At 48.2% G+C, this 25,378-nt stretch overlaps 1 protein-coding gene across 1 annotated transcript in view; it reads left to right on the top strand.

The window, feature by feature from the left end:
- Nucleotides 1-21,556, top strand: part of Cdh3 (cadherin 3) — a 48,552-nt gene extending 26,996 nt beyond the window's left edge. Inside the window, exons 5-16 of the mRNA XM_052728113.1 lie at nt 102-257; nt 359-503; nt 2,255-2,430; nt 3,086-3,214; nt 4,885-5,070; nt 7,617-7,858; nt 8,087-8,232; nt 8,992-9,216; nt 11,396-11,602; nt 17,521-17,651; nt 18,004-18,150; nt 20,838-21,556. Of these exons, the coding sequence (XP_052584073.1) occupies nt 102-257; nt 359-503; nt 2,255-2,430; nt 3,086-3,214; nt 4,885-5,070; nt 7,617-7,858; nt 8,087-8,232; nt 8,992-9,216; nt 11,396-11,602; nt 17,521-17,651; nt 18,004-18,150; nt 20,838-21,047 (2,100 nt within the window). The 3' untranslated portion in view covers nt 21,048-21,556. The remainder of the gene's footprint in view (nt 1-101; nt 258-358; nt 504-2,254; nt 2,431-3,085; nt 3,215-4,884; nt 5,071-7,616; nt 7,859-8,086; nt 8,233-8,991; nt 9,217-11,395; nt 11,603-17,520; nt 17,652-18,003; nt 18,151-20,837) is intronic.
- Nucleotides 21,557-25,378: the final 3,822 nt, after the last annotated feature.

Genomic DNA, 25,378 nt, shown 5'->3' with positions numbered 1-25,378 from the left:
AGAGCGAGGCTTCTTGCCGCCGGGTGGGGAGCTGCAGAAAGCTCCCTGCTGCCAGGTGAGGCACCTGCCACTTGTCAGCTGTCATTTTATTTTGTTTCCAGCTCAAATCTAATAAGGACAGGGGCACCAAGATTTTCTACAGCATCACTGGGCCTGGAGCTGACAGTCCCCCTGAGGGCGTCTTCACCATAGAGAAGGAGACAGGCTGGTTGCTGTTGACTATGCCACTGGACAGGGAGAAGATTGCCAAGTATGAGGTAAGTAGCCTTTAGTACCCAATATAGATGTCTTTTCTGAGGTGGGCCCAAGGCCTGGTGAGCAGGGAACACCAGCTGACCCCAGACCTCTGTGCCCACAGCTTTTTGGCCATGCAGTGTCTGAGAATGGGGCTTCTGTGGAGGAGCCCATGAACATCTCCATCGTTGTGACAGACCAGAATGACAACAAGCCCAAGTTCACTCAAGAGACCTTCAGAGGGAAGGTTTTGGAGGGGGCAACACCTGGTAAGGTTGGGAAGGAGCTACTCTGGGTCAGCAGGGTCCAGATCTAGTTGGAGATCATTCTGGAGGTCAGCCAGAACTACATAGCTGTGTGTCAGGTTCTCTCAGCACACTGCCCATCCACCCTGTGAGTCCTGATCAAGCCTGACCTGTAGCAGAGCTCTGGCACTCACATTTGAGAACTTCCCAGAAGCTCAGCCAGACTTAGGAGCTACAGAGACTCAGAGTTAAATCTGGACTTTGCCTCTTTACTGCCTGTGACCTTAGGCACATCTGTGACCTCTGAGCTTCAATCCAAATGGGAATATCAACCTTGAAATACTATGACGGTTAGAAATAGCACACGCCACTGAGGGTGTAGCTCAGGGGTGGAACACATGCTGACTGTAAGATAGGCCCTGGGCACCAGCACCCCACAAAAGAGAGAAAGAACACGTGTATCATGTGTGCACTCCTATACACTGTGGAACACCCAGCCCGAAGTTCTGCAACCACAGGGCAAGCAGCCGGGGCTAGAGGGTGTTAGAATGTGACTTACAGAAAACAAAAATAGATTGCCATCACTAGAGAAGAGAGGACTAGAAGATGAGGGACTAGATGCTCAGTGACAGGTGCTGGGGATAGGGGTGGTGTAGCTGGAGTTTTCCTGCCTGATCCACAGTCAGGACAAATCTCTCTCACCTGCCAGTCCCACAGCTGCTCAGACCCGACCAAGTAAACACAGAGACTTATATTGGTTACAAACTGTATGGCCGTGGCAGGCTTCTTGCTAACTGTTCTTACAGCTTAAATTAATCCATTTCCATTTATCTATACTTTGCCACGTGGCTCGTGGCTTACCGGCATCTTTACATGCTGTTTCTCATCATGGCGGCTGGCAGTGTCTCTCTGACTCAGCCTTCCACTTCCCAGCTTTATTCTCCTCCTTGTCCCGCCTACACTTCCTGCCTAGCCAATGGCCAATCAGTGTTTTATTTATTGACTAATTAGCAACACATTTGCCATACAGAACATCCCACAGCAGGGTGGGGTCCCCTTCTTGTTTGGAGTAGTCTGAACTGATCACCTCTTGGCCTTCTGGTTTCAGAGAGTTTCAGAGATGAGTTGATCAGAGAAATTACCACCATTAAAATATTTGGTTGTTTTTATTTGTTATTTATTTATTTATTTATTTATTTATTTATTTTTGAGTCAAGATCTCCCCATGTAGCCCAGGCTGGCCTCAAACTTGTGATCCTCCTGCCTTAGCCTCCTGAGTACAAGCTTGTACCAACACTGATAAAAATGTTGGCCTCAAGCCAAGCGGTGGTGGTGCACACCTTTAGCAGGCAGAGGCAGACAGATCTATGTGAGTTCGAAGCCAGCCTGGGCTCTCACTGCTCTGTAGTCAAGGCCAGACTTGAACTCATGGTTAGTCCTTCTGCCTCAACCTCCCAAAGTTCTGGGATTACAAGCTTGAGTCACCAGCTACAAGTACATTCTTTAAACAACTTCCTCCAAATTTGTCAGAAGTCACTGCCATGGTCACAGCTGTGGCTGGAAGGATCAGAGCTATGGCCGTGGCCAGCCTAAACTGAAGATCCACTTCCCAGGAAAGAAGGGTGTGATGGCAAATGGGTTCCAGGAAACTGGCTGCCACTGAGCAGGGGAGAGATCCTTCTGGTATGCAGGGCAGAACTTCACGGGGTCCCAGAGTAGTCAGGCTGGCACTGGGCTGAGAGGGAAAGGTGCTCAACGGTCCCTTCCCCCTGCAGGTACTTCTGTGATGCAGGTAACAGCCACAGATGAGGATGATGCCATCAACACTTACAATGGGGTGCTGGCTTACTCCATCCATAGCCAAGAACCCAAGGAGCCACACGACCTCATGTTCACCATCCACAAAAGCACTGGGACCATTAGTGTCATCTCCAGTGGCCTGGACCGAGAGGTGAGTGGCCTTTGGGAAGGTATTAGTGCCAAAGCCTGACTCAGAGTGGAAGCTGCTGTGGCTGCCCCAAGGTCAAGGCCGGGCAGTGGAGACCCAGGTCAGCTGCTTTGGCTTGGCTGCTGCTGCATTGGCTTTTGCTGTCCCACAGCTCTTTGGGCCAGTGGCCTGCTGCCTAGATCCCCAGCAGGGGGTGAGGAGGCAGCGGTAAAATGCAGGCTTTTGAGTGCTTCTCATTTCCTGTCCGAACGGCTCATTTAGTTTCCATGTTGCTCAGATTTGTCCCTTGTGTGCCACAAAGTAGAACTAGCTCCGTGGATATTGGAACTACCTTCTGTTTCCTAATTAGTATCTCTGCCTAGGTCCTTGCGCCAGGCTCCTGTGTGGAGCAGCCGAGGGTTGGCGGTGCTTGGGCTTGCACAGGAGAGCTGTCGGGAGATGAGACTCCAACCCTGCGCCCCACCTACTCCCGTCCTCTGTTGACTTGTCTGTTCCCTGGAAGTGGTGATGGGTGGGCCAAGGAATCGAAAAACAGTGGAAGGGAGGACTGCTCTGCTCCCCTGCCTCTGTACCCCCAAGGCAGTGTCTTGTTGCCCAGCTGGGGAAGCCCCTCACATTGGACTCACAGTGGGCTTCCTCTTTGCTCCTTTCTCCCCAGAAAGTCCCCGAGTACACGCTGACCATCCAAGCCACAGACATGGATGGAGAGGGCTCCACCACCACAGCAGTGGCCATAGTGGAAATCCTTGACGCCAACGACAACGCCCCCGAGTTTGAACCCCAGAAGGTAACTCCGGTTCCTTCCTGCGTTCCTCATCACATAAAGGACTGAGGTTGGCTGCCTCTCCAAAACCAGCCCAAGTCTGTCTTTGCTGGCTGTGTGACCTTAGTCAAGCCACCAGGCCTCTCTGTGCCCAATTTCTTAATCTGTGAAATGGAGGTACGATAAATACCTGATAAATTGTTCCGAATTTTCGGTGTAATGATCTGTATACAGGTCATTTCCAGTCTACAGGTACTACTACAGGGGCTTGATGTCATATGAAAACTACCTCGTATCTATACCTGTCCATAAACTTACATAGCTTCTGAGACAGAAAACTCAATGCCAGGACTGGAGAAATGGCTCAATGGGCAACAGTATTTTCCACTAACCCAAATGATATTTGATCCCAAGACCCACGAGGTGGAAGGAGCGAACTGACCCTGTCCTTGGATTTCCACAAGCTTACCACGGCGTGTGCACCCCCCCCCCAGCCCCAATACGTAAATGTAATACAAAAATTAAAAGAGAAAATCTCAATGTCTGTTGAAGTGACACATTCCCTGCATATGGACACAAACCTCTAGCCTTGGAACGTTATTGGGCCTCATTTTCCCCTGGAGAAATGGCACAGTTTGTAAACTGTTGGCTGTGCAAGCCTGGAGGCCTGAGTCAAAAGCCAGGTGTGGCGGCCCACACCTGGAACTCCATTCCAGGACTCCTGGGGCTCCCTGGCTCGTCTCAGGTGGACAGCTTCTGAGGAACAATACCTGAAGTTGACCTCTCCTGCAAATACATGCATACGCGCGCGCACGCACACACACACACACACACACACACACACACACACACACACACACACATTGTTCAGGAGACTTAGGTAGGGTGTCACATGCCTGTAATCACAATATTTGGGAGGTAAAGGCATGAGGATCAGGACTTCAGGGTCACCTTCAACTCTGTATCACACTTTTTGTTTTTAAAAGATTTATTTATCATGTATAGTGTTCTGCCTGCATGTATGCCTACAGGCCAGAAGAGGGCGCCAGATCTCATCATAAATGGTTGTGAACCACCATGTGGTTGCTGGGAATTGAACTCAGGACCTCTGGAAGAGCAGCCAGTACTCTTAACTGCTGAGCCATCTCTCAATCCCGGCACTCAGGAGGCAGAGGCAGGCTGATGATCTCTGTGAGTTCAGAGGCCAGCCTGGTTTACAGAGAAAGTCTCCAGGACAGCCAGGGCTGCTACACAGAGAAACCCTGTCTTGAGGGGGAGGGCGAGCTAAAACTTAAAAGAAAGCTGACTCCCTGGTCTTTGTTACCTGCCCCCAAACTTCCGGCCGGTCCTCCAACACCATGAGGCACCTGTCTTGTTGCCGTCTTTCTCGGGGGCCTCTGCTCTCTGCCCTAAGGTGGGTGGCTATGGACAGTAGGGGCTTGGGCACCCAGACTGGGAGAGTCCCGAGCTTCAGGCCTTCATGGAGAAGGTCCAGGGTGTGTGGCCTGGTCCACACATCTTTGCTGATGCTTGGGGTTGTCTCTCTGTACCTGTGTGTGTCCTGAAAATCTCTATGGGTTAGGCCGTGGGGCTTCCCAGCAGCGAGATAAGGATTCCCAGCTGCTGGAGAGTGGAGCAGGATGGCTCCTGTCTCTGCTCTGATTGCACTGTGTCCCGTCCCTCCCCCTCCACAGTATGAGGCCTGGGTGCCTGAGAACGCAGTGGGCCATGAGGTGCAGAGTCTAACGGTGACTGATCTGGATGCCCCCAACTCACCGGCATGGCGTGCCACCTACCGAATCGTCGGAGGTGATGATGGAGACCATTTTACTGTCACCACTCACCCGGAGACCAACCAAGGCATCCTGACAACCAAGAAGGTAGGTCTGTTTGGGCCTCTAGGACAAAGGGACACCTGCCTCAGGCCGCTTACCTTGGGCCATCGCTGGGGACTGCACCAAGCTCCTTCCTCGTACTGTCCTTTGCTCTTGTGCTGAGAGCCCCTTATTTAGGCTTTGAAACAGGGTCTTACTGGATTTTGTTTGGGGGGCTCTAGGGGGTTGGGAGAGCACTAGGAATGGAGCTCAGGGCCCTTTTCTTTTATGGACTTGATTTTATCAGGATACAGGGCAAGATTGGGTCAAGGAGTCTTTGGGAGCAGGGCAGGGTAGTTCACACCTATGATCCCTCACTTGTGAGTTCAAGGCCAGCCTGAGCTATACAGTGAGACTAGTTCAATAAGAAAAGATAACAACAATAATTGATGGTTCAAGAATATGGGCCTGTCACCATGCCCAAACCAGGCCCTGCGGTGGTGGTGCACGCCTTCAATCCCAGCACTCAGGAGTCAAAAGCAACAGATCTCTGTGAGTTAGAGGCCAGCCTGGTCTACAGAGTGAGTTCCAGGACAGCCAGGGGTACGCAGTGAAACCCTGTCTTGAAAAACCATGAATGAATGAATGAATGAATGAATGAATGAATGAATGGTCTCTGGTTTGATCCAGGTTTCAGCACCAAAAAAGAATGTGGGCCTGGTCTGGGCCTGGTGACACACTTGCTTACTAGCACTCAGAAGGTAGAGGCAGGAGGATTTAATGAGTTTGAGGCCAGCCTGGACTACATAGCAAGACCTTATCTCAAAGAAAACAGAAAAAGAGCCTTCATCTGCCTTTGCTGTCTTTCTAGTTCACAGTAGAGAATGGCTTGGTGTGAGAAGCAGTTCTTAAAACTGCCTAGCCTCACGGTTGCACACACCTATAATCCCAGGCAGGAGGATTACTGCAAGTTTGTGGCCAACCTGGTCTACATAGCAGGCCGGCCATTCCAATCTTGCCTTAAAACAAACAATATAGCCGGGCGGTGGTGGCGCACGCCTTTAATCCCAGCACTCGGGAGGCAGAGCCAGGTGGATCTCTGTGAGTTCGAGGCCAGCCTGGGTTACAGAGGGAGATCCAGGACAGGCTCCAAAGCTACACAGAGAGAGAAACCCTGTCTTGAAACCCCCACCCCAAAAAAAAAAAAAAATAATATATATATATATATATATATATGTAATAACTAGATAAATAAAGACTATTTCAGATATGTTCTTTTGAAACAAATTCATTGTAGTACCTCTTATGTTTTGAAATGAAGTCCATATATAACACAATTTAGCCAGCTCAGTACTTTCTAGAAGAAAAGGCTGGGGTCCTGACTCAGTGACAGATCACTTGCCTAGTATCTGCAAAGCCCTTGGTTTGATCCCTGGCAGCACCACAAAAATGAAAAGCCAGGTGGTGTATAACTTTAATCCCAAAGAGAGGTAGGTTGATCTCTGAGTTCAAAGACAGCCTGGTCTGCATATTGAGTTCCAAGCCAGGGGTGAGAGAGAAGCTCAATGGTTAAGAGTTCCAGGCCAAGCTGGGCAGTGGTGACCCACGTCCTTAATCCCAACACTCGAGAGGCAGAGACAGGCGGATCTCTGAGTTCGAGTATAGCCTGGTCTACAGAGTGAGTTCTAGGATAGCCAGGGCTACACAGAGAAACCCTGTCTTCAAAAACAACAAACAAAAATAGTTCCAGGCCAGCCAGGACTATATAGTAAAACCCTGTCTAAACAAACAAATACAAAGAGGAGGAGGAGGAAAAAAAATATGTTATATATAATATTATAAATATGTACTATATTATCAGATTATAATATATAGAGATAGAGAATTATAAAATAGAAGGAGAGGTTCCTGTATTTTGATATGTGAGCTATGTTTAGGACAGCGGCACTAGAAAGCACAGTGATGTGGTCAGATGTTTGCATTTGTGTGTAGAACATTCCATGTGCAGTGGGCCCTGTATGTCGGCCTGGTGACGCATTACTACCACTGGTATTCAGAACAGTGAATAAACAACTGAAATCGTCCTGAACAAATTAAATTACAAGCCCCTTTCAGAAGTTGCATTCCTTGAGAACTCAGTCTATATTAAAACCACACCAAAGCTTGCTTTATGTATTAAATGTGTTCTTGGTTCTAATTATAAACAGATTTCTCACTCCAGTGAGTATATGAGTGACTATGGGGACATTGGCAAGTCACAGGAGACATTGAGGTGGTTCTTTATTCATAGCATTGGTGTGATGCAGCATCCTCCCCAGGCTGGGTACCAGAGGCACCCTCATCACGACTAATATGCCCCACAGCCTCTCAGCTGTCCTAGAGGACATCACCACCCCATTGGGAATGGACCTTCTAGGTCTCACTAAGCTTTTGGGGTGGTCTGAGAAACCCCAGTAGATTTCCCCTTAGGAAACACAGGGAGTTTGGGGGTGATAGGGAATAGGAGGGGGCAGGATTGTTGCTGGCCAGAGCCTTGGTCCCTTCACTGTGAGCCTTCTGATGTCCACAGGCCACCTCACAAAATGCTGCCTCAGCTGCTTCTTCTCTCCTAGGGCTTGGATTTTGAGGCTCAGAGCCAACACACCCTGTTCATAGAAGTGGCCAACAAGGCTTCCTTTGTGGTGAAGCTCCCGACTGCCACTGCCACCGTAGTGGTCCACGTGGAAGATGTCAATGAGGCTCCTGTGTTTGTCCCACCTTCCAAAGTCATCGAGGCCCAGGAGGGTATCGCTGTTGGGGAACTGGTCTGCGTCTATACTGCACAGGACCCAGACAAGGAGGATCAGAAGATCAGGTACCTGGGAACTGGGCACCAGGTCAGCCAAGTACATAGGTACACTTGGGTGGCTTGTTCCATTCACCATAACATTTGTTCAATACTGTTACCATCGTTCTTGCGCCAGACCCCGCCTTCCGGCCATGCTCAAGGCTGAAGGTTCTACGGTTGGTCTAAGGAGGCTCTGAATGATTACAGTAACATTCTACGTCTGCTAGCTGTGACCCTTCTCAACTTTCTGTCCAGCTACCACATCTTGAGAGACCCAGCTGGCTGGCTAGCCATGGACCCAGACAGTGGTAAAGTCACGGCTGCAGGCATCTTGGATCGTGAGGACGAGCGGTTTGTGAGGAACAACATCTACGAAGTCGTAGTTTTGGCCACAGACAATGGTGAGAGCTTTCACCCAGTCCTTCCACAGGCAGACCTGTGGTACCCAGGGCATAGGACACAGCATATTCTCTCCTTAGCAGGAGATGGTGGTAGGGAGGGGATTGACAAACCGGTTAGTCTGGATTTAAAGGCCTGGCTGCTATGATCCTAATTTTTCTGAATCCCAAGAGATGCAGTATAGAGTGAGGTACTGAGGACTCCCTTTTCAGCTTGTTTTTAGTTCACTGAACTCTAAATTGGCCTGTCGGTTTCTACTGATAGTTGAATGACAAGGACTGCTGGGAATACCACAGGTGATTAGTGGTGTTGCACCATAACCAAGGGGGATTATGATATTATGCCATTTCTGCTTGACATTTAGTGAGCCAAGGACTTGAGACAGGTTTCTCTGAAGCTTCCAGTTCCCTGAAGTTGATCAGTAGACAACTGTACTAGCTTCAGGTAGCAATTAGGTTTTACTCTGTGATCGATTATAATGGCTGTCTGAATGTAGTAGCTGTAGCTGCACTGTGATTTGTTAGTAATGTCTGCTGTGGACACAAATTAGAATGATGGTGAGATTGTCATGGATTCACCATTGCCAATTTGATCTACAATGAAGTTAGTGTATGGAGGGACTTAAGAGGGGATAGCTGGGTGGTAACCAGGAGTCACCTGGAGGCTGACTGAGTAGGTCGTAGGAGAACTTAACATTGGTTCATTCACCAACCGAGAACAAGAGCAGAAGCTGAAGAGATTGTATGTGTAATTGTGAACAGGGAGCCCTCCCACCACCGGCACTGGGACCCTCCTGCTAACGCTTACCGACATCAACGACCATGGCCCACTCCCAGAACCCCGCCAGATCACCATCTGTAACCAAAGCCCTGTGCCTCAAGTGCTGAACATCACAGACAAGGACCTGTCGCCCAACTCCTCCCCTTTCCAGGCCCAGCTAACTCATGATTCAGACATCTACTGGATAGCAGAAGTCAGCGAGAAAGGTAACTCAGTGGTTAGCAGGAGGCTGCCAGCTCAGCTGGGTGGTAGGTGTCCACAATAGGACTCACATACGTTCCTGTTCCAGCATCTGTGGGTTGCAGAATTAATGGTCTCAAAAATGGCCATCAAGTGCTCTTCCTTAGTTTTATATCAGCCTTTGAAATCCCTCAGGAGCCCTAAAAGATGTCTTCAAAAATAAAACAAACAGGACTAAGCATGGCTGCACTTAATCCCAGTACTCGGGAAGCAAAAGCAAGCAGATTTCTGTGGGGGTTCAAGGCCAACCTGATCTACCTAGTGAGTTCTAGGGCTATATAATGAGACCCTGTCTCAAAATAACAAGCAAACAGCATCCACAATAGAAACACAAACAAAATTAGGTAGCCAGGGATGGAGAGATTTCTCAGTGGTTAAAAGCATCTGTTTCAGGGCCTGGAGAGATGGCTCAGTGGTTAAGAACACTAGCTGTCCTTCCAGAGGACACTGGTTCAATTCCCAGCACCCAATGGTAGCTCACAACCACCTGCAACTCCAGTTCCAGGGGACCAGGTGTTCTTTTCTGGTATCCACATCACTAGGTATGCATGTGGTGCACATACATACATGCAGGAAAAACACCTGTATACATCAAATAAAATTTAAAAATTAAAAAAAAAAAAAAAGAAAAAGAAAAGAGCATGTGTTGCTCTTGTAGAGATCCCGGGAGCAATTCCCAGCACCCAGATAGTAGCCCACAATCCCATTGTCAAGGGATCTGGCATCCTCTCCTGACCTCCATGGGCACCAAGCACACACATTGTGCACATACATACATGCAGGCAAGACACTCATACAATAAAATAAATACTTGTTTAAAGGTGGGTAACCAGGCCAGGCAGTGGTGGCATACCTTCTTAATCCCAGCACACAGGAGGCAGAAGCGGTGGATCTCTGTGAGTTCAAGGCTAGCCTGGTCTACAGAGTGAGTTCTAGAACAGCCAGGGCTATACAGGGAAACCCTGTATCAAAAAAGATAGGTAACCAGTTAATGTGAATATTAACCAATTAAGTTAGCTACTTCTTAGAATAATGTTTGAGACAGGGTTTCTCTGCATAGCCCTGGCTGTCCTATATACTCACTCTGTAGCCCAGGCTGGCCTCAAACTCAGAGATCCTCCTGCCTCTGCCTCCTGAGTGCTGGGATTAAAAGTATGTACCACCATTCCCTGGCTTATAGTGTATTCTTTTGAGGCAAAGACTAGTCCAGCAGCTGATGATACCAGGCGTATTGATCCAATATCACATGACTTACAGAACCTCACATTTTACTAATTCTATAGTTGCTTTCTTGTTTGTTTTTAATAAAATGACAGTCAAGCATGGTAGCTCACATCTGTAATCCCAGCACTCAGGAGACTGAGGCACCAACCCAGACTATAGACTAAAACCCTGTCTTGTAAAAAATTAATTAGTTAACTAATTTTAAAATAATGAATTAATTGGAACTGGAGAGATGAATTAGTGGTTAAGAGCACTGGCTGCTCTTCCAATGGACCAGGTTCAATTCCCAGCATCCACATAGCAGCTCACAGCTGTCTGTAACCACAGTTCCAGGGGATCCAGCACCACCCTCCTCTGGCCTCCAAGAGCACCAAACACACATGACGCACAGATGTACAGACATACATGCAGGTTAAATACCCATACACATTAAAGAGAGAGAGAGAGATGAACTAATTTGTGGCCTAGCAAGATTTCTCAGGGGGTAAAAGGGTTGCACAGGCTTGATGGACCTGAGTTTGACTCCCAGAACCCAGAGGTGGAAGGAGACAGACTCCCAAAAGACTTTCTCCTGATCTTCACTTGTGCATCGTAACACACGCATGCCCCCCACACACACCAGCAACCAAAACAACACAACAATAGGAAGATGATAAAGAAAATATACTGAAAAAATGAAATGATTTTTGTAACCCAGTACTCCTCACAATGTTAAATTTTACTTCAGCCACGTTTTTTGGAGATGTTTTGTTTTGCTTCTTTGTTCTGGGGCTTGAACCCAGAGCCTCATGGACGCTAAGCAGGTGGTACTCCATCACAGCACTACACTTAGACAAAGGCTCTTCTTAAACTTTTGTCATCTTCTACTCAGTGCCCACCACATATGACGTCCGTAGACTAATAAATTGTCTGTCTCTCCAGGAGACACCGTGGCCTTGTCCCTGAAGAAGTTCCTGAAGCAAGACACCTATGATTTGTACCTTTCTCTGTCTGACCATGGCAACCGGGAGCAGCTAACCATGATCAGAGCCACTGTGTGTGACTGCCATGGCCACGTGGAGATCTGCCCCCCACCCTGGAAGGGTGGTTTCGTCCTCCCCATCCTGGGTGCTGTCCTGGCTCTGCTGAGTGAGTACCATGTGCCTCCACGTGCAACTGAGTAGTTGAGAGTCCTGATTTTTCTCAGAATTTCTGAAACTAAGAGAGCATCCAGTATTTCTCATCCATTTCTTTCTGTTTTTTTTGGTTTTATGTGTATGAGTATTTTTGCCTGTGTGTATGTATGTGCACCACATGTGTGCTTGTACAAGCCATAACAGGGGTCAGATAGCCTGGAACTAGAGTTCTGGACAGCTCTGAGTTGCCACATTGATGCTGGGAATCGAACCCAGCCCTCTGCAAGAGTAGCCAGTGCTCTTAACCACTGAGCTGTCTGTCCCCTCCCCCAACTCATCCATTCCTTAAACTCTAAATTCTGAGAGTATCACTTAGTCAGTAGATGTTTCTGGAACTTCTAGAACATTCCTGGCTAATATCTTCCTGTCATGTCATTTTGAGACATAAGCAGTGGCTCTGGGTAGTCCAGGAACTTGTTAGAAAGGCAGACTCTCTGCTTCAGGCAACCTCTTGCTACTCCAGCTGGCTGTCCCTTGCAGGATACTCAATAAACCTGCTTTTAAAAGAACAGGCAGGCCAGGTGGTACTGGCACACTCCTTTAATCCCAGCACTCGGAGGCAGAGCCAGGTGAATCTCTGTGAGTTCGAGGCCAGCCTGGTCTACAGAGCGAGATCCAGGACAGTCACCAGAACTACACAGAGAAACCCTGTCTCGAAACCACCCCCCCCCCCAAAAAAAAAAAAAAGAACCAGCAGATTCTCATGTCTGCCATCCTGCAGATCTGCTGATCCAGAAACTTAGGAGTAAGACCTAGTTCCCTGTGTTTTAACACACCCTGAGGGCTTTTGAAACATGCCACAGTGTAAGAATCACTGGGCCAGAAGGTAGATATGTTTAGGTAAAAACAAATTTCTTTTATGGCATTGGCAGGAAAATGGATACAACTGGAAATCATTATGCTAAGTGAAGTAAGCTAGACTCGGGAAGACACTACCGCGTGTTTTTTCTCTCATCTGGGACCCAGATTTAGAATTATATATGTAAATATATTTCTGTGTGTGCATGTGCATACATGCGTGTGTTTATATGTATGCATTTGCAGGTCATGAAGCTAGCATGGGGATTCCAAGGGGAGGAAGCAGAAAGAGGTGACAGATTACATGTAATAGGAAAGCAGAAGGGGTACTGTGTGGGCAGAGGAATGACCAACACTGGTGGGCAGTGGAGACAGGAACAAAGTGCAGTGACACATGTTACTTTGTGTGCTAACTTAAAAAAATCACGAATAGCCGAGCGGTGGTGGCGCACGCCTTTAATCCCAGCACTCGGGAGGCAGAGCCAGGCGGATCTCTGTGAGTTCGAGGCCAGCCTGGGCTACCAAGTGAGTTCCAGGAAAGGCGCAAAACTACACAGAGAAACCCTGTCTCGAAAAACCAAAAAAAAAAAAAAAAAATCATAAATAGCTATCAACACTTTGGAGGTAGAGGTTGGTTGAGTTCAAGGCCGACCTGGTCTATAAAACGAGTTCCAGGATAGCCAGAGCTGTTACACAGATAAATTGTCTTGGAAAACAAAACAAAACAAAACAAAACAAAAAATAGTAACAATAAATAAATAAAATTTTCTATGCTAGGCAGTGATGGTGCATGCCTTTAATCACAGCACTTGGGAGGCAGAGGCAGGTGGAGCTCTGAGTTCAAGGCCAGCCTGGTCTACAGAGTGAGTTCCAGGACAGCCCAGGCTACACAGAGAAACCCTGTCTTGAAAAACAACAATAACAACAAAAAAAATTCTCAGAGCTAGACATGGTAATTACACATCTGTAATCCCAGCACTCGGAGCAGAAACAAGAGTATTACCACAAGTTCAAGGCCAGCCTGGGCTACATTGTGAGACTCGTCTGCCAAAATAACAATAATGCAGATTTGAGCTGGGGATGGTGGCATATACCTGTAATCCCACCACTGGGAAGACTGAGGTAGGAGGATCACAAGTTTCATGCCAGCCTGGACTACAAAGTGCAACCTTGTCTCAAAAAACACGTGCATACACATGTAAGCCCCAGATTTCGTTGCTATAAAGATAGAACCGATCATAGGTGCTTTTTCTGGCTCTTTGGCTTAGTCCTCACACCCAGTGCTCATAGCAGCCAGATAGGTGTGGGACAAAGGATGGGCCTTCACCACTTCCCATACTGTTCCCCAGCCAGTGTTTAGGCACCAGGAGGTAGGGGTGGGGGTGGGGAGATGAGGGTGCAGCACGGAACAATCCATGCAGGGGCTGCCCCTGCAGAATGGCCGCTGCGGCACAGAGAGCTAAGAACAGTGGTTTAGCAGTCAGTCGGGTGCTGCTGGGAAGAGAGAGGAAGCCAGAGGGCCGACAGGGTAGGAAGTCTGCAGTCTTAACTGGGATGAACAGAACAGGCCTAAGGCGGTGTTAAATAACTAAAGGTCTGGAAGAGGGAAGAATGCAGATGTCCAGAACAACATATGCCCTGGGGTGCGTGGAAACGGCAGTGCCGTGGTGGGGAGAGGTAGGGAGGTGCACACTCCTTGTAACGGATCTTGTGGACTGCTGGAAAGACCGGGTGATTTGGCACAGTCACCAGGAGATTAGAAGCATCGGAGTGCTGTGAGCTAACATGAATTTTACGGAATTTCTACTGAAAAGACTATGCAGGGCCAGGGTGGAGGCAGGAGACTGTTGCCATAACTTACCGGTGAGAAGATGGTGGGTGGCCACACCAAGATGGCAGTATGGTGGTAATAGTTCGTTCAGCTTGGGGGAAGAAAGACTGGCAATGATTCCAAGCCTTTGGGGCTGAGCAAGCAGAAATAATGGAATTTTGGAACTGGACCCTGCGGCCTCCTGCACCTTGCCTCAGTCCCTAGATTCCCCCACCACTATCCAGTCAGTCCCCTGGTGCTCATGAGAGTCATGAGCCAGGTAAGGCGTTTGCTTGCTGGGTTAAGGGAGGAAGGTTGATTTCCACTCGTAGCTCCAGGTTTCAGTCCAGAACTTGAAGCATCTGGTCACATCCACAGTAGAGAACAGGGAGGAACAGCCAGGTCCAGTGGCATATCCGTTTAATCCCAGCACTCTGGAAGCAGAAACAGGTGGACTGCTGTGAGCTTGAGGCCAACCCTAGTCTACATACCAAACTGTTGGCCAGCCAGAGCATCACGGTGAGACTCTCTCAAAAAGGGGATGAAAAGGGCTGGAAAGATGACTCAGCAGTTAAGAGCCCTGGCTGCTCTCTTTCTGAGGACACCGGGGTTCAATTTCTAGCGCCCACATGGTGGCTCACAATCATCTGTAACTCCAGTTCCAAGGATCTGATGCCCTCTTCTGGCTTCTGTGGGCACCAGACATATACAGGATACCAGACATACAAGCATCCCTACACATAAAATAAAAATAGAGGAACAGAGAGACTGGATACATGCAAACTCATGTTCACTCTTTTCACTGGAATACAGTTCAGGATCCCCTGCCTAAGAAATGATGCCACCCACAGTGGGCAGCACTTTCTACCTCAAGATAATCCCCTACAGCCATGCCCACTGGCAGATTTGATCTAGGCAATCCTTCCTTGAGATTCTCTTCCTAGGTCATTCTAGATTGTATTGTGTTGACAATTAAAACTAACCGTCATGCTAGTGCTGGTCACATCTCAGAAATTGTTAAGGACAAGCAAGATTTCATAAGACAGTCTCCCTCTCACATCATCCAGGTATTTAGACTAAGTTGAAATGAGCCAGGAATCTCAGCTTTAAGAGAACTGGGCCTTGACAAAGTGTAAACTCCTGTGGACTTCACAAGAATTTGTGAGTATTTGATTGTAGACAGTCACCTAGAAATACAGAAGATAACACATTGCCTTAGTTGAACAAAACTTCCTTTATTGAGTACCAAGCTATGTAACAGACACTTGGAATTTAATAAAAGAATGTTTGTCTAGCAGGCATGAACTCCTGGTCTACATCCCCAGAACCACATAAAAAAACTGGGCAAGGTACCAAGTACCTGCAGTCCCAGTACTTGGGAAGCAGAGGCAGGAGAATAAGAAATTCCAACTGAGCCAGGCAGTCCCAGTACTCGGGAAGCAGAGGCAGGCAAATCTCTGAGTTCGAGGCCAGCCTGGTCTACCTAAAAACAGGGAATGAGTGTGGACTGTGGAGGAGCTGGGGGAGGAGGATAAGGAAATACAGTTTCCTCTTGCCGATCTGCTGTGGGAAGAGGTATGCCTGGCCAGGCCAAACAGAGAAGTGAGTAGGCACATACACATAAGCCTTGGGCTCAGGTGGGAAATCCAGTTTACCTTTAGCCTTCCCCCAGACCCGGTGGGGAGGAAAAGAGAAGAAAAGAAGTCACATCCAGTCCATTCCTGGGTGTGCATCCGGAGAAGCCATGACCTCCCAAAGAAAGCTAGGTCTGTCTTGTCTAGTCACAGAGACAATGCTTCTCTCAGTCAATAATAATAATGATAATAATAGGCAACCCCAAAGAGAGTTTGCCACAGCAGAGGTGAGAGGGCACCCCATAACGTCTGGGAGGAACAGCCTGGCCTTAGCTGCAAGTTCTCCCCAGGCAAATGCTTTGCCAGTCTTTCCAACTGTGCCACTGGAAGCCAGTCCTTCCCTTCAAATTCCAGTTTAGCGTTTGCCACTAGATCAGTTACTACAGTATATCAACATCACTTATTTTACCTTTAAGTCCATGGCTCACTTAGAGGATATCAATGGCTAAGAGTCTCATGGAAGGTAACGACTAGCCCCCCCGACACACACACGCTTTGATACCACCATTGTGGAAAGTCTGAGGTAGTAAATGCTGTAGGACTGCAGGTGAGAGGATTGAAGTCATGATGCTTCCAGGAGGAGGTGACGTTGAGCGGAGACCTAAAGGTGAAGCTGTGATTGTGCATGAAGGACAGAGACTGGAGGGCTCTGAATCTATAGAACTGGATATCGTAGCGAGGTCCTGGATCCCAGCATTGGGAGGTCTTGGAGGCAGAGTGGCAGGGTTCTCTAGAAGAACAGAACCGATACAGTGAGAGTGTGTGTGTGTGTGTGTGTGTGTGAGTGTGTGAGTGTGTGTGTGTGTGTGTGTGTGTGTGAGTGTGTGTGTGAGTGTGTGTGTGTAGAAAGGGGATTTATTAGAGTGGCTCTCACAGGCTGGGGTCCAGCTAGTCCAACACTGACTGTCTACCAGTGGAAGGTCCAAGAATCCAGTAGTCGTTCAGTCCACAAGACTGGATTCTCAGCCGGTCTTGAGTACACACCAGAATCCTGAAGACTGGGCTCTAATGCCAGTGAAGGAATGGACTTGCCAGCCAGAGGGAGAGCAAGCAGGCAGAGAGAGCCAGCTTCCTTCTCCCACGTCCTTATCTAGGCTGCCAGCTGAAGGTGTGACCCAGATTAAAGGTGGAGGATCTTTCCACCTCAAAAGATCTGGATTAAAAGTGGTCTTCCGCCGGGCGGTGGTGGCGCACGCCTTTAATCCCAGCACTCGGGAGGCAGAGCCAGGCGGATCTCTGTGAGTTCGAGGCCAGCCTGGGCTACAAAGTGAGTTCCAGGAAAGGCGCAAAGCTACACAGAGAAACCCTGTCTCGAAAAACCAAAAAAAAAAAAAAAAAAGTGGTCTTCCCAGTTCAAATGATTTAATTCAGAAAAATCCCTCACAGATGTGTCCAGATGCTTGGGTTTTAGTTAATTCCAGATGTAGTCACGTTGACAACCAAAACTAGCTGTCACCCAAGGGGGATCAGGAGTTCAAGACTAGTCTCAGCTAGACAGTGAGACTAATCCTGGCTACATGAGACCCTCTCTGAGAAATCCCTAAGTAGCTAAATGCACTGTGCTCTGAGGGCTTGCAGTCCTGGCTGGCCTCATGGTGGGGGAGTACTCACATTTCTCCACTCTTTCAGCCCTTCTGCTGGCACTCCTCTTGTTGGTGAGAAAGAAAAGAAAGGTCAAAGAGCCCCTTCTGCTCCCAGAGGATGACACCCGTGACAACGTCTTCTATTATGGTGAAGAGGGTGGTGGCGAAGAGGACCAGGTGGGTCACTGGAGGGGCTAGGCGGTGGATATGGATGCTCCCAAAGCCCATGGTGGAAGTGGTTGGACAATACAACAACCTCCGTTAGCTATGTTGAGTGGCCCCGGCAAAGGCATCAGTCTCCCTGAAGAACTGGCCACCAACTCCCTCTCCTGGGACGATGTCTAGTACCATATTCTCTTTGCCCCAGCTAAGTGGCTCTCAAGTCTGCCCTTAATTTGGAAGAAGGGGGGCAGTAAGAATGAGGGATTTCTGGGATCTCTGGCCTCTTGCAGAGCACCAGAGGGGTGAGATGTAGCTGGTAGGAATGGGGTACGTTCTCAACCCCGTGCTCCCATTTGTTTTCATAAAGGACTATGACATCACCCAACTCCACCGGGGACTAGAGGCCAGGCCTGAGGTGGTTCTCCGAAACGATGTGGCACCAACCTTCATCCCCACACCCATGTACCGTCCCCGGCCAGCCAACCCAGATGAAATCGGCAACTTCATCATCGAGGTGAGGCATGCCAGGTTAACCCACAGCAGCCCTGAGTCAAACACAAGTAGCGTGGGAGAACAAACACTGGCTTTCTGTATTGACTCAGAGTTCAAATCCTGGCTCTACCCACCAACTATGTGAGCTCTGAATACTTGAGTATCTGTGGGCTTCTCTTTTCTCCTCCATAAACTCCAAATTTGTAGAAATAGTTTCATCATTTATTCAAGCACTAAATTATTAGGAATGTATTCTCATTCTCTCTCTCTCTCTCTCTCTCTCTCTCTCTCTCTCTCTCTCTCTCTCGTTTTTTTTTTTTTTTTATCCTTATTTATTTATTATGTATACAGTGTTCTGTCTGCATGTATGCTTGGATGCCAGAAGAGGGCACCAGGTCTCTTTATAGATGGTTGTGAGCCACCATGTGGTTGCTGGGAATTGAACTCAGGACCTCTGGAAGAGCAGCTGCTGCTCTTAACCTCTGAGCCATCTTCTCCAGCCCATGTGTTGGTTTTTGTTGCTTGTTTTTAAATTATTTTGTTTTATTATTTTGTGTGTATGGGTGTTTTGCCTACATTCAAGTCTGTAAACCACATGTGTACAGTGTCCCCAGAGGCCAGAAGAGAGTATTGGATCCCCTGGAACTGGAGTTGCGGACAAGTGTGAGCCCCCATGTGGCTGCTGGGCATTGAAACCCTTTGCTCAGGAAGAGCATCAGCCAGTGTTCTTAGCTGCTAAGCCATTGCTCCAGCCTGTGGTTTTTGTTTTTTGTTTGTTTGATTGGTTGGGGTTTGTTTGTTTGTTTGTTTGTTGTTGTTGTTTGGTTTTTTGAGACAGGGTTTCTCTGTGTAACAGCCTTGGCTGTCCTGGAACTCTCTTTGTAAACCAGGCTGGCCTCACATTCACAGAGATCTGTCCGTCTCTGCCTCCCAAGTGCTGGGATTAAAGGCGTGCACCACCATATCCGGCCTGTTTGTCTTTTTTTTTTTTTTTTTTTTTTTTTTTATTATTTCGTTTTTTCGAGACAGGGTTTCTTTGTGTAGCTTTGCGCCTGTCCTGGAACTTACTCTGTAGCCCAGGCTGGCCTCGAACTCACAGAGATCCGCCTGGCTCTGCCTCCCGAGTGCTGGGATTAAAGGCATGCGCCACCACCACCCGGCTCTGTTTGTCTTTTGAGATAGTATTTCACTATGTAGCCATCACTGTCCTGGAACTTGCCTGGCACTGGAATCCCTCAGAACTTTCGAGACCACTGGAGCCTCTGAAATCTCACACACACTCCCAGGACTGGGCCTCCATTGATCTGGATGTAACCATAATCCAGCTTTAACTCTCCAAATAAGTTATTTTGTAGATCCTTAAGTTAGGTAGGTGGGAGGTCTATGTGACCTACTACAGACTCCTTAAAGTTGTCTTCTGAGCTACACACACACACACACACACACACACACACACACACACACACACACCCATCCTCTGTTCTGTCTTCTGCAGAGATGGAAACACCTGCTTGCCCCTTTTGCCTGTTGGAAGTAGTCCAGCAACAAGCCTCTCCTCTTGAGCTTTATTTGGAAGAGTGCTGCATCAGACACACGGGTGCTCACACCTGGAAAGCTGCATCAGACACATGGGTGCTCACACCTTGAAAGCTGATCAGACACACAGGTGCTCACACCCAGAAAGTTGCGTCAGATACATGTAGCTAGAGTTTTCCTGCCTGGCCCACAGTCAGGACAAATCTCTGTCACCAGCCAGTCCCAAAAGGGGAAGTGCTGTGGCTATCGTTCTGTATAAATAAAACACTGATTAGCCATTGGCCAGGCAGGAAGTATAGGTGGGATAAGGAGAGAGGAGAATTCTGGGAAGTAGAAGACTGAGTGGGGGAGACACTGCCAGGCGCCATGACAAGCAGCATGTAGAGATGCCGGTAAGCCACGAGCCACGTGGCAAAGTATAGATTAATAGAAATGGGCTAAATTTAAGAGTAAGAGCTAGACAATGGTAGGCCTGAGCTAATGGCCGAGCAGTTTAAATAATATAATAGTCTGTGTGTTTATTTTATAAGTGGGCTCCGGGACTGGAGGGACTTGGCGGGAGCTGGAGAGAAATTCTCCAGCTACAGATAAACAGGTGCTCACAGCTGAAAAGCTGCATCAGACACACAGGTATTCACACCTGGAAATGTTGCTCAGGGCAGCTGGTTCAGAGAAGATGTTTTGAGCCTCTCATTAGATGAGGACAGTTTCTAGACAATTTCTAGATAGTTTGCAAATTCTATCTTAAATCCCACATTTGCAAATATAAAGATGATGTCCAGCTATGTCAGGTACTAGCCTACTAAGGTTTCATATGTACTCAATTCCTCAAAAGCCACAGGGGCATACAGATATGAAACAGGCGTAGAGTGATTGAGAGGTTTGCCCAGTCTCAAAACTGATGTGTGTAGTAGCTGGCTGGATCTGTCTGACTTCAAAGTCATGGTCTTTGCCCACTGCCTTGGGTTGTCCTGAACTGCTGTGCTAAATACTTTCTATGCATTATTTAATTCCAACTTTCAAAGCCTTGGAGGCAGAGGCCAGGCAGCCTTCCCCTGGGTTGGAGGTGGTGGGGGTATAGAGGTTCAGCAGATACACTGATTTGCCAGAACCCAGACAGCTGGCAAGGGTCACCATCCTGCCATTCCTAACTGCTGATCTCTGTTGCTCTAGAACCTGAAGGCTGCTAACACGGACCCTACTGCTCCGCCCTATGACTCCCTGCTAGTGTTTGACTACGAGGGCAGTGGCTCCGATGCTGCCTCCCTGAGCTCCCTCACCTCCTCCGCCTCTGACCAGGACCAGGACTACAACTACCTTAATGAATGGGGAAATCGATTCAAGAAACTGGCTGACATGTATGGAGGTGGCGAGGATGACTAGGCTACCCTGCCAAGCCATCCAGCAAGAACTAAAGATCAGGTCGCAGCAGCGTCTCCAAGGGAGCCTAGCTTCCACTTCAGCCGAGGACTCTGGAGCTTGCCAGGAAGCGACCTGTGTAGCATACTGCCTCTGACATGAAGGCTGGACTGTAAGCCTTTCAGATGGAAGGATGTGGCGTTGACTTGATCCCCTCTCAGCCAAGGTTGCTTCAGACACTGAACTTCTTGAGGTCTCCCACCGCCGCACAGTGCTCAGCCCTGCCCTTTCGGGGTCAACTTGCTCTGAAGCCCTCTCTTTAGAAAGAGGCTTCTTACTCTAGCCTTTTCTTTTTTCTTCTTAATGCAGTTTTCAGAAAGTTAGAGGCTGGGGGTGGGGAGGGGTCAGTGTCCCCTCAGGCCTTCTGGAAGAGAAGCCTGCAGGGCTCCCTGGTCCTGGTGCATTTCTCTGATCTCTAGACCTCGAGGCTTCACATTGGGGTGGATCGTTGCATTATTATTATTTTTTTTTTTTTTTTTTTTACTGAGTACGTCTAAATTGTCTTGCATTTTTTATTTTCTCTGTTGCGTGTAGATGGAGAGTGATGACAATCGTGTAAATGTTCTGGAATTTTTTTTTTATTAAACGAACTTTTCCCAGAAGTGGTAGGAGAGTGAATTTAAAACAAAATGCTTATCTAATTCTAATTCTCATACTCTACCATGCATTTATGAGAAGAGTTTGGTTTAGTGGTTCTCAGACTTTTTATAAGCTCTTGCAAACCCCCTCACTTCTCCTCAACTTCCCTCTTGCGGTATAGATATGCTCAGCATTCATTCGAGTGCTCTGTGGGCTCCATTGATCTCAGGGCAGGAAGGAGGAAGTAATTCTGTGACGGGCAGAGGTGGGTACTAGCCTCCTCTCCCTGCAGCTTCAGAGCTCTGAGAGGACCCAAGTTAACTTCCTTCCCCGAGAACTGAGTGGCCGAGCCTGTAATTACGGCACTTGGGAGGTGAAATCAGGAATCCAAGGTCATTGTGAGCTACGCAGCAAGCGACTGGGAGGGGGGTGGAGGGTATCATGGGTGGTGTGTACCTATAATCCCAGAACACAGAGGCTGAGGCAGGAGCTCTCAAATTGGAGGTCAGCCTGAGTTATATATCAGAGCTCTTGTCTCAGAAAACAAAAATGCTTTCCAGGCCAACCAGAGCTTTGTGGTGAGACCTGCCTGAAACAAACAAACAAGCAAACAAGCAAAGGTTGGATGGATTGATAACCTGCCTCATGGTAAGTACTGCCACTTACTCAGGACTTCCCAAGCCCCACAGCACTTAACTTTGCAGACTTCTTTCAACTTCACCTCACAGTCATCCTCTGGGGGGTTTTCCTGCATTAAAGAGTGACTCCTTTGCCGGGCGGTGGTGGCACACACCTTTAATCCCAGCACTCGCGAGGCAAGAGGCAGGCAGATCTCTGTGAGTTCGAGCCCAGTCTGGGCTACAGAGCGAGATCCAGGAAAGGCGCAAAGCTACACAGAGAAACCCTGTCTTGAAACACGCCCCACCCCCGAAAAAAAAGTGACTCCTTTGTGGGAGTTTTTTGTTGTTGTTTGTTTGTTTGTTTTTTAACTTTGTTTTGTTTTCAAATGATATGTCAAAACCAAGCAAAATGGGAAATTGGAGAATTCACTCAGAGTGTTGGTCAAATTAGAATAAATTAGAATGTTCCTGACACTGCCGGGGAGTTGGGATGACATCATCTTTAAATTGGAGTCCAAAATTGTTCTTTTGTTGTTTTATTTTATGTATATGGGTGTTTTCCCTGTATGTATGACTCTACCGCGTGTGTGCCTAATGGCCCCTCTGCCCAAGGAGGCACCAGAAGAGGGTGTTGGATCCCTCAGAACTGGGGTTACAGACAGTTGTGAGTTGCCATGTGAGTGGGAATTGAACCCAGGTCCTCAAGAAGAGAAGCCAGCATCCTTTACCACTGAGCCATCTCTCTCTCTAGACCCACAAAATTTGTTTCAGAAGATACTGAGTACGTTAAGTATGGCCATCAACAAAATTGTTCTTTTCAATGAATGAAAAGAATAATGTCCGGCTGAAGAAATTGATGAGATTACAGTGGATGTTTCTTCCCCTGAGAGTGGCTTTTGTTTGTTTTCTTTTATTTTGTTTCTTTTTGGAGAGTGGTCTGTGTAATCCACTAGCCTCAAACTCACAATCATTTTGCCCTAGCCTCCTAAATGCTAGTATTACAGGTGTGAGACCCCACCCCTGACTAAGAGTGGATAATTCTAGTCTAACGTTTATTTTTATGTATATGAATGTTTTGCTTGCATGTATGTATGTATACCATGTGTGTGGTACCCAGGGAGGCCACAAAAGGGTGTTAGATCCTCTGGACCTGGAGTTACAGCCTGTGGTGAGCTGCCGCGTGGGTGCTGGTGTTATGGGAAGCCCACTAGAAAAGACCACTCAAATGCAGTCCATAGCCAATTGAAAGTCTTTATTCTGGCTGAGTGGGACTGCACTCTGATATCTGGGACCCAAATATAACCCCAAGCCTTTAGAGCAAGGGGCTTTTAAAGGCAAAAAACACATTCTGGTCTCTTGTTTGGCAGCTGCAGAGGGAGGTTTTATGCAAGCAGGTAGTTTGTTTGTTTTTGTTTTTGTTTTTCAAGACAGGGTTTCTCTGTGTAGCTTTGCGCCTGTCCTGGAACTCACTTGGTAGCCCAGGCTGGCCTCGAACTCACAGAGATCCGCCTGGCTCTGCCTCCCGAGTGCTGGGATTAAAGGCGTGCGCCACCACCGCCCGGTGCAAGCAGGTAGTTTAACAGAAGCTAAGATAAGCAGTTAGCTGCAGGGGCAGGTTTGCAAAAGCAGGCAAGTTTAATAGAAACCTGGCATATCTTGACCCTTGGGTTCTTAGAACAGAGTTGGTAATTTTCCATGGGATTCTCCATCAAGTAGGTCAAATTCTAGTCAAACCTAAAATGTCCTCTAAAGAATATGAGATGGAGGACACTGCATTGTCTGGTCCTGTCACTCTGGAGCTGAACCACAGGTCCTCTGCAAGAACACCAAGTACTCTTAACGGCTGGGACTATCTCTCCAGCCCCAGGAGTGCTTAAATCCTTGAAGCAGCTGTACTTCAACTCCAGTCTAGCCTTAGAAGCCCCAGCTGTCACCTGAAGAACGGCATGCTGGGGGTGGAGCCAGTGGTGATTTACGCAGACCTCAGGTGATTTGGGTACCCGCATAGGTTTGATAGCAAGACTGACAACTAATGTCATCTGATGAAGAAATCAAAAGGGAATCATGGGACCAGTGCAGTGGTTCAGCAGGTGAAGGTGCCTGCCACCAGCTCTGACAGTCCTGAGTATGATCGCTGGAACTCACGTGGTGGATTCTCCCAAGCTGTCCTGTGACCACCCCATGTGCACCGTGGCCTGCATACCCATGCCCATGCACACCAATAAAAATATCATTAAAAGTATTTAAGGGAATTATGTAGGTTTCTCACCTATCCTTGATCTGTTGTGTGTTAGCCCTCCTACCAAGGCTGCTCCTGCCTCTTTGGGGCCCCTGTGCCTCTGGTCCCCCCTACTGCTCTCCGTGATAAGCAGGTGTGGAAGGATAGGATGTCCCAGCCAGTCACACCTGCTGCCCCTTATCTTTCACTCCCCTCTCAGAGCCTGAATGAAGCAGGGAAACCCTATCTGCAGCCACAGCTAGTCACAAAACCCGACAGCCACCGTTTGGCCCAGCTTCTCCCCTGGGACTTGCAGAGGGTGTCAGAGGAGAAGTGGCTTTTCACAGCCAAACCTGGCTCTGTGAATGAACCTAGACTCCTTTGAGGAAGGGACGAATCACCGACCTGGGTATCTGGGAAGAACGGGCCTGGAAGAGGTGGTTGGGATGTGTGATGGTGGTGGTGGTTGGGGGGGTGCCACACAGTTCCCTTGCTTTGGATGTGCTTCCCGTCTGCAAAATGAGGTCTTGGACCCGTGGTCCTTGGGTTCTATAACAAGAACCAGGGGTGGGATGGCTCAGCAGGCGAAGGTGCCTGCTGCCAAGCGTGATGAATTGAACTCATTAATCCCTGGGACCCAACACGGTGGAAGGAAAGAGCTGTCTTCCTAAAGCTGTCCCCAGACCCACCACATACACACACACACAGGAACACACACACACACACACACACACACACACACACACAAACTAAAAAAAAAAAAAAAAGTAATTTTTTAAAAAGAGTATTTTCAGGGAGTGAGTCACCGTCTCCATTCCTGGTGAGCAATAATCACACACACCCTGATGGTCGGCCATGCTAATGAGGACTGCAGGGTA

The sequence above is a fragment of the Peromyscus californicus genome, unplaced genomic scaffold, assembly GCF_007827085.1.
Source record: "Peromyscus californicus insignis strain IS unplaced genomic scaffold, ASM782708v3 Scaffold_8__1_contigs__length_139910024, whole genome shotgun sequence".
Taxonomy (NCBI): domain Eukaryota; kingdom Metazoa; phylum Chordata; class Mammalia; order Rodentia; family Cricetidae; genus Peromyscus; species Peromyscus californicus.
This window is presented reverse-complemented; position numbering and strand designations above follow the sequence as displayed.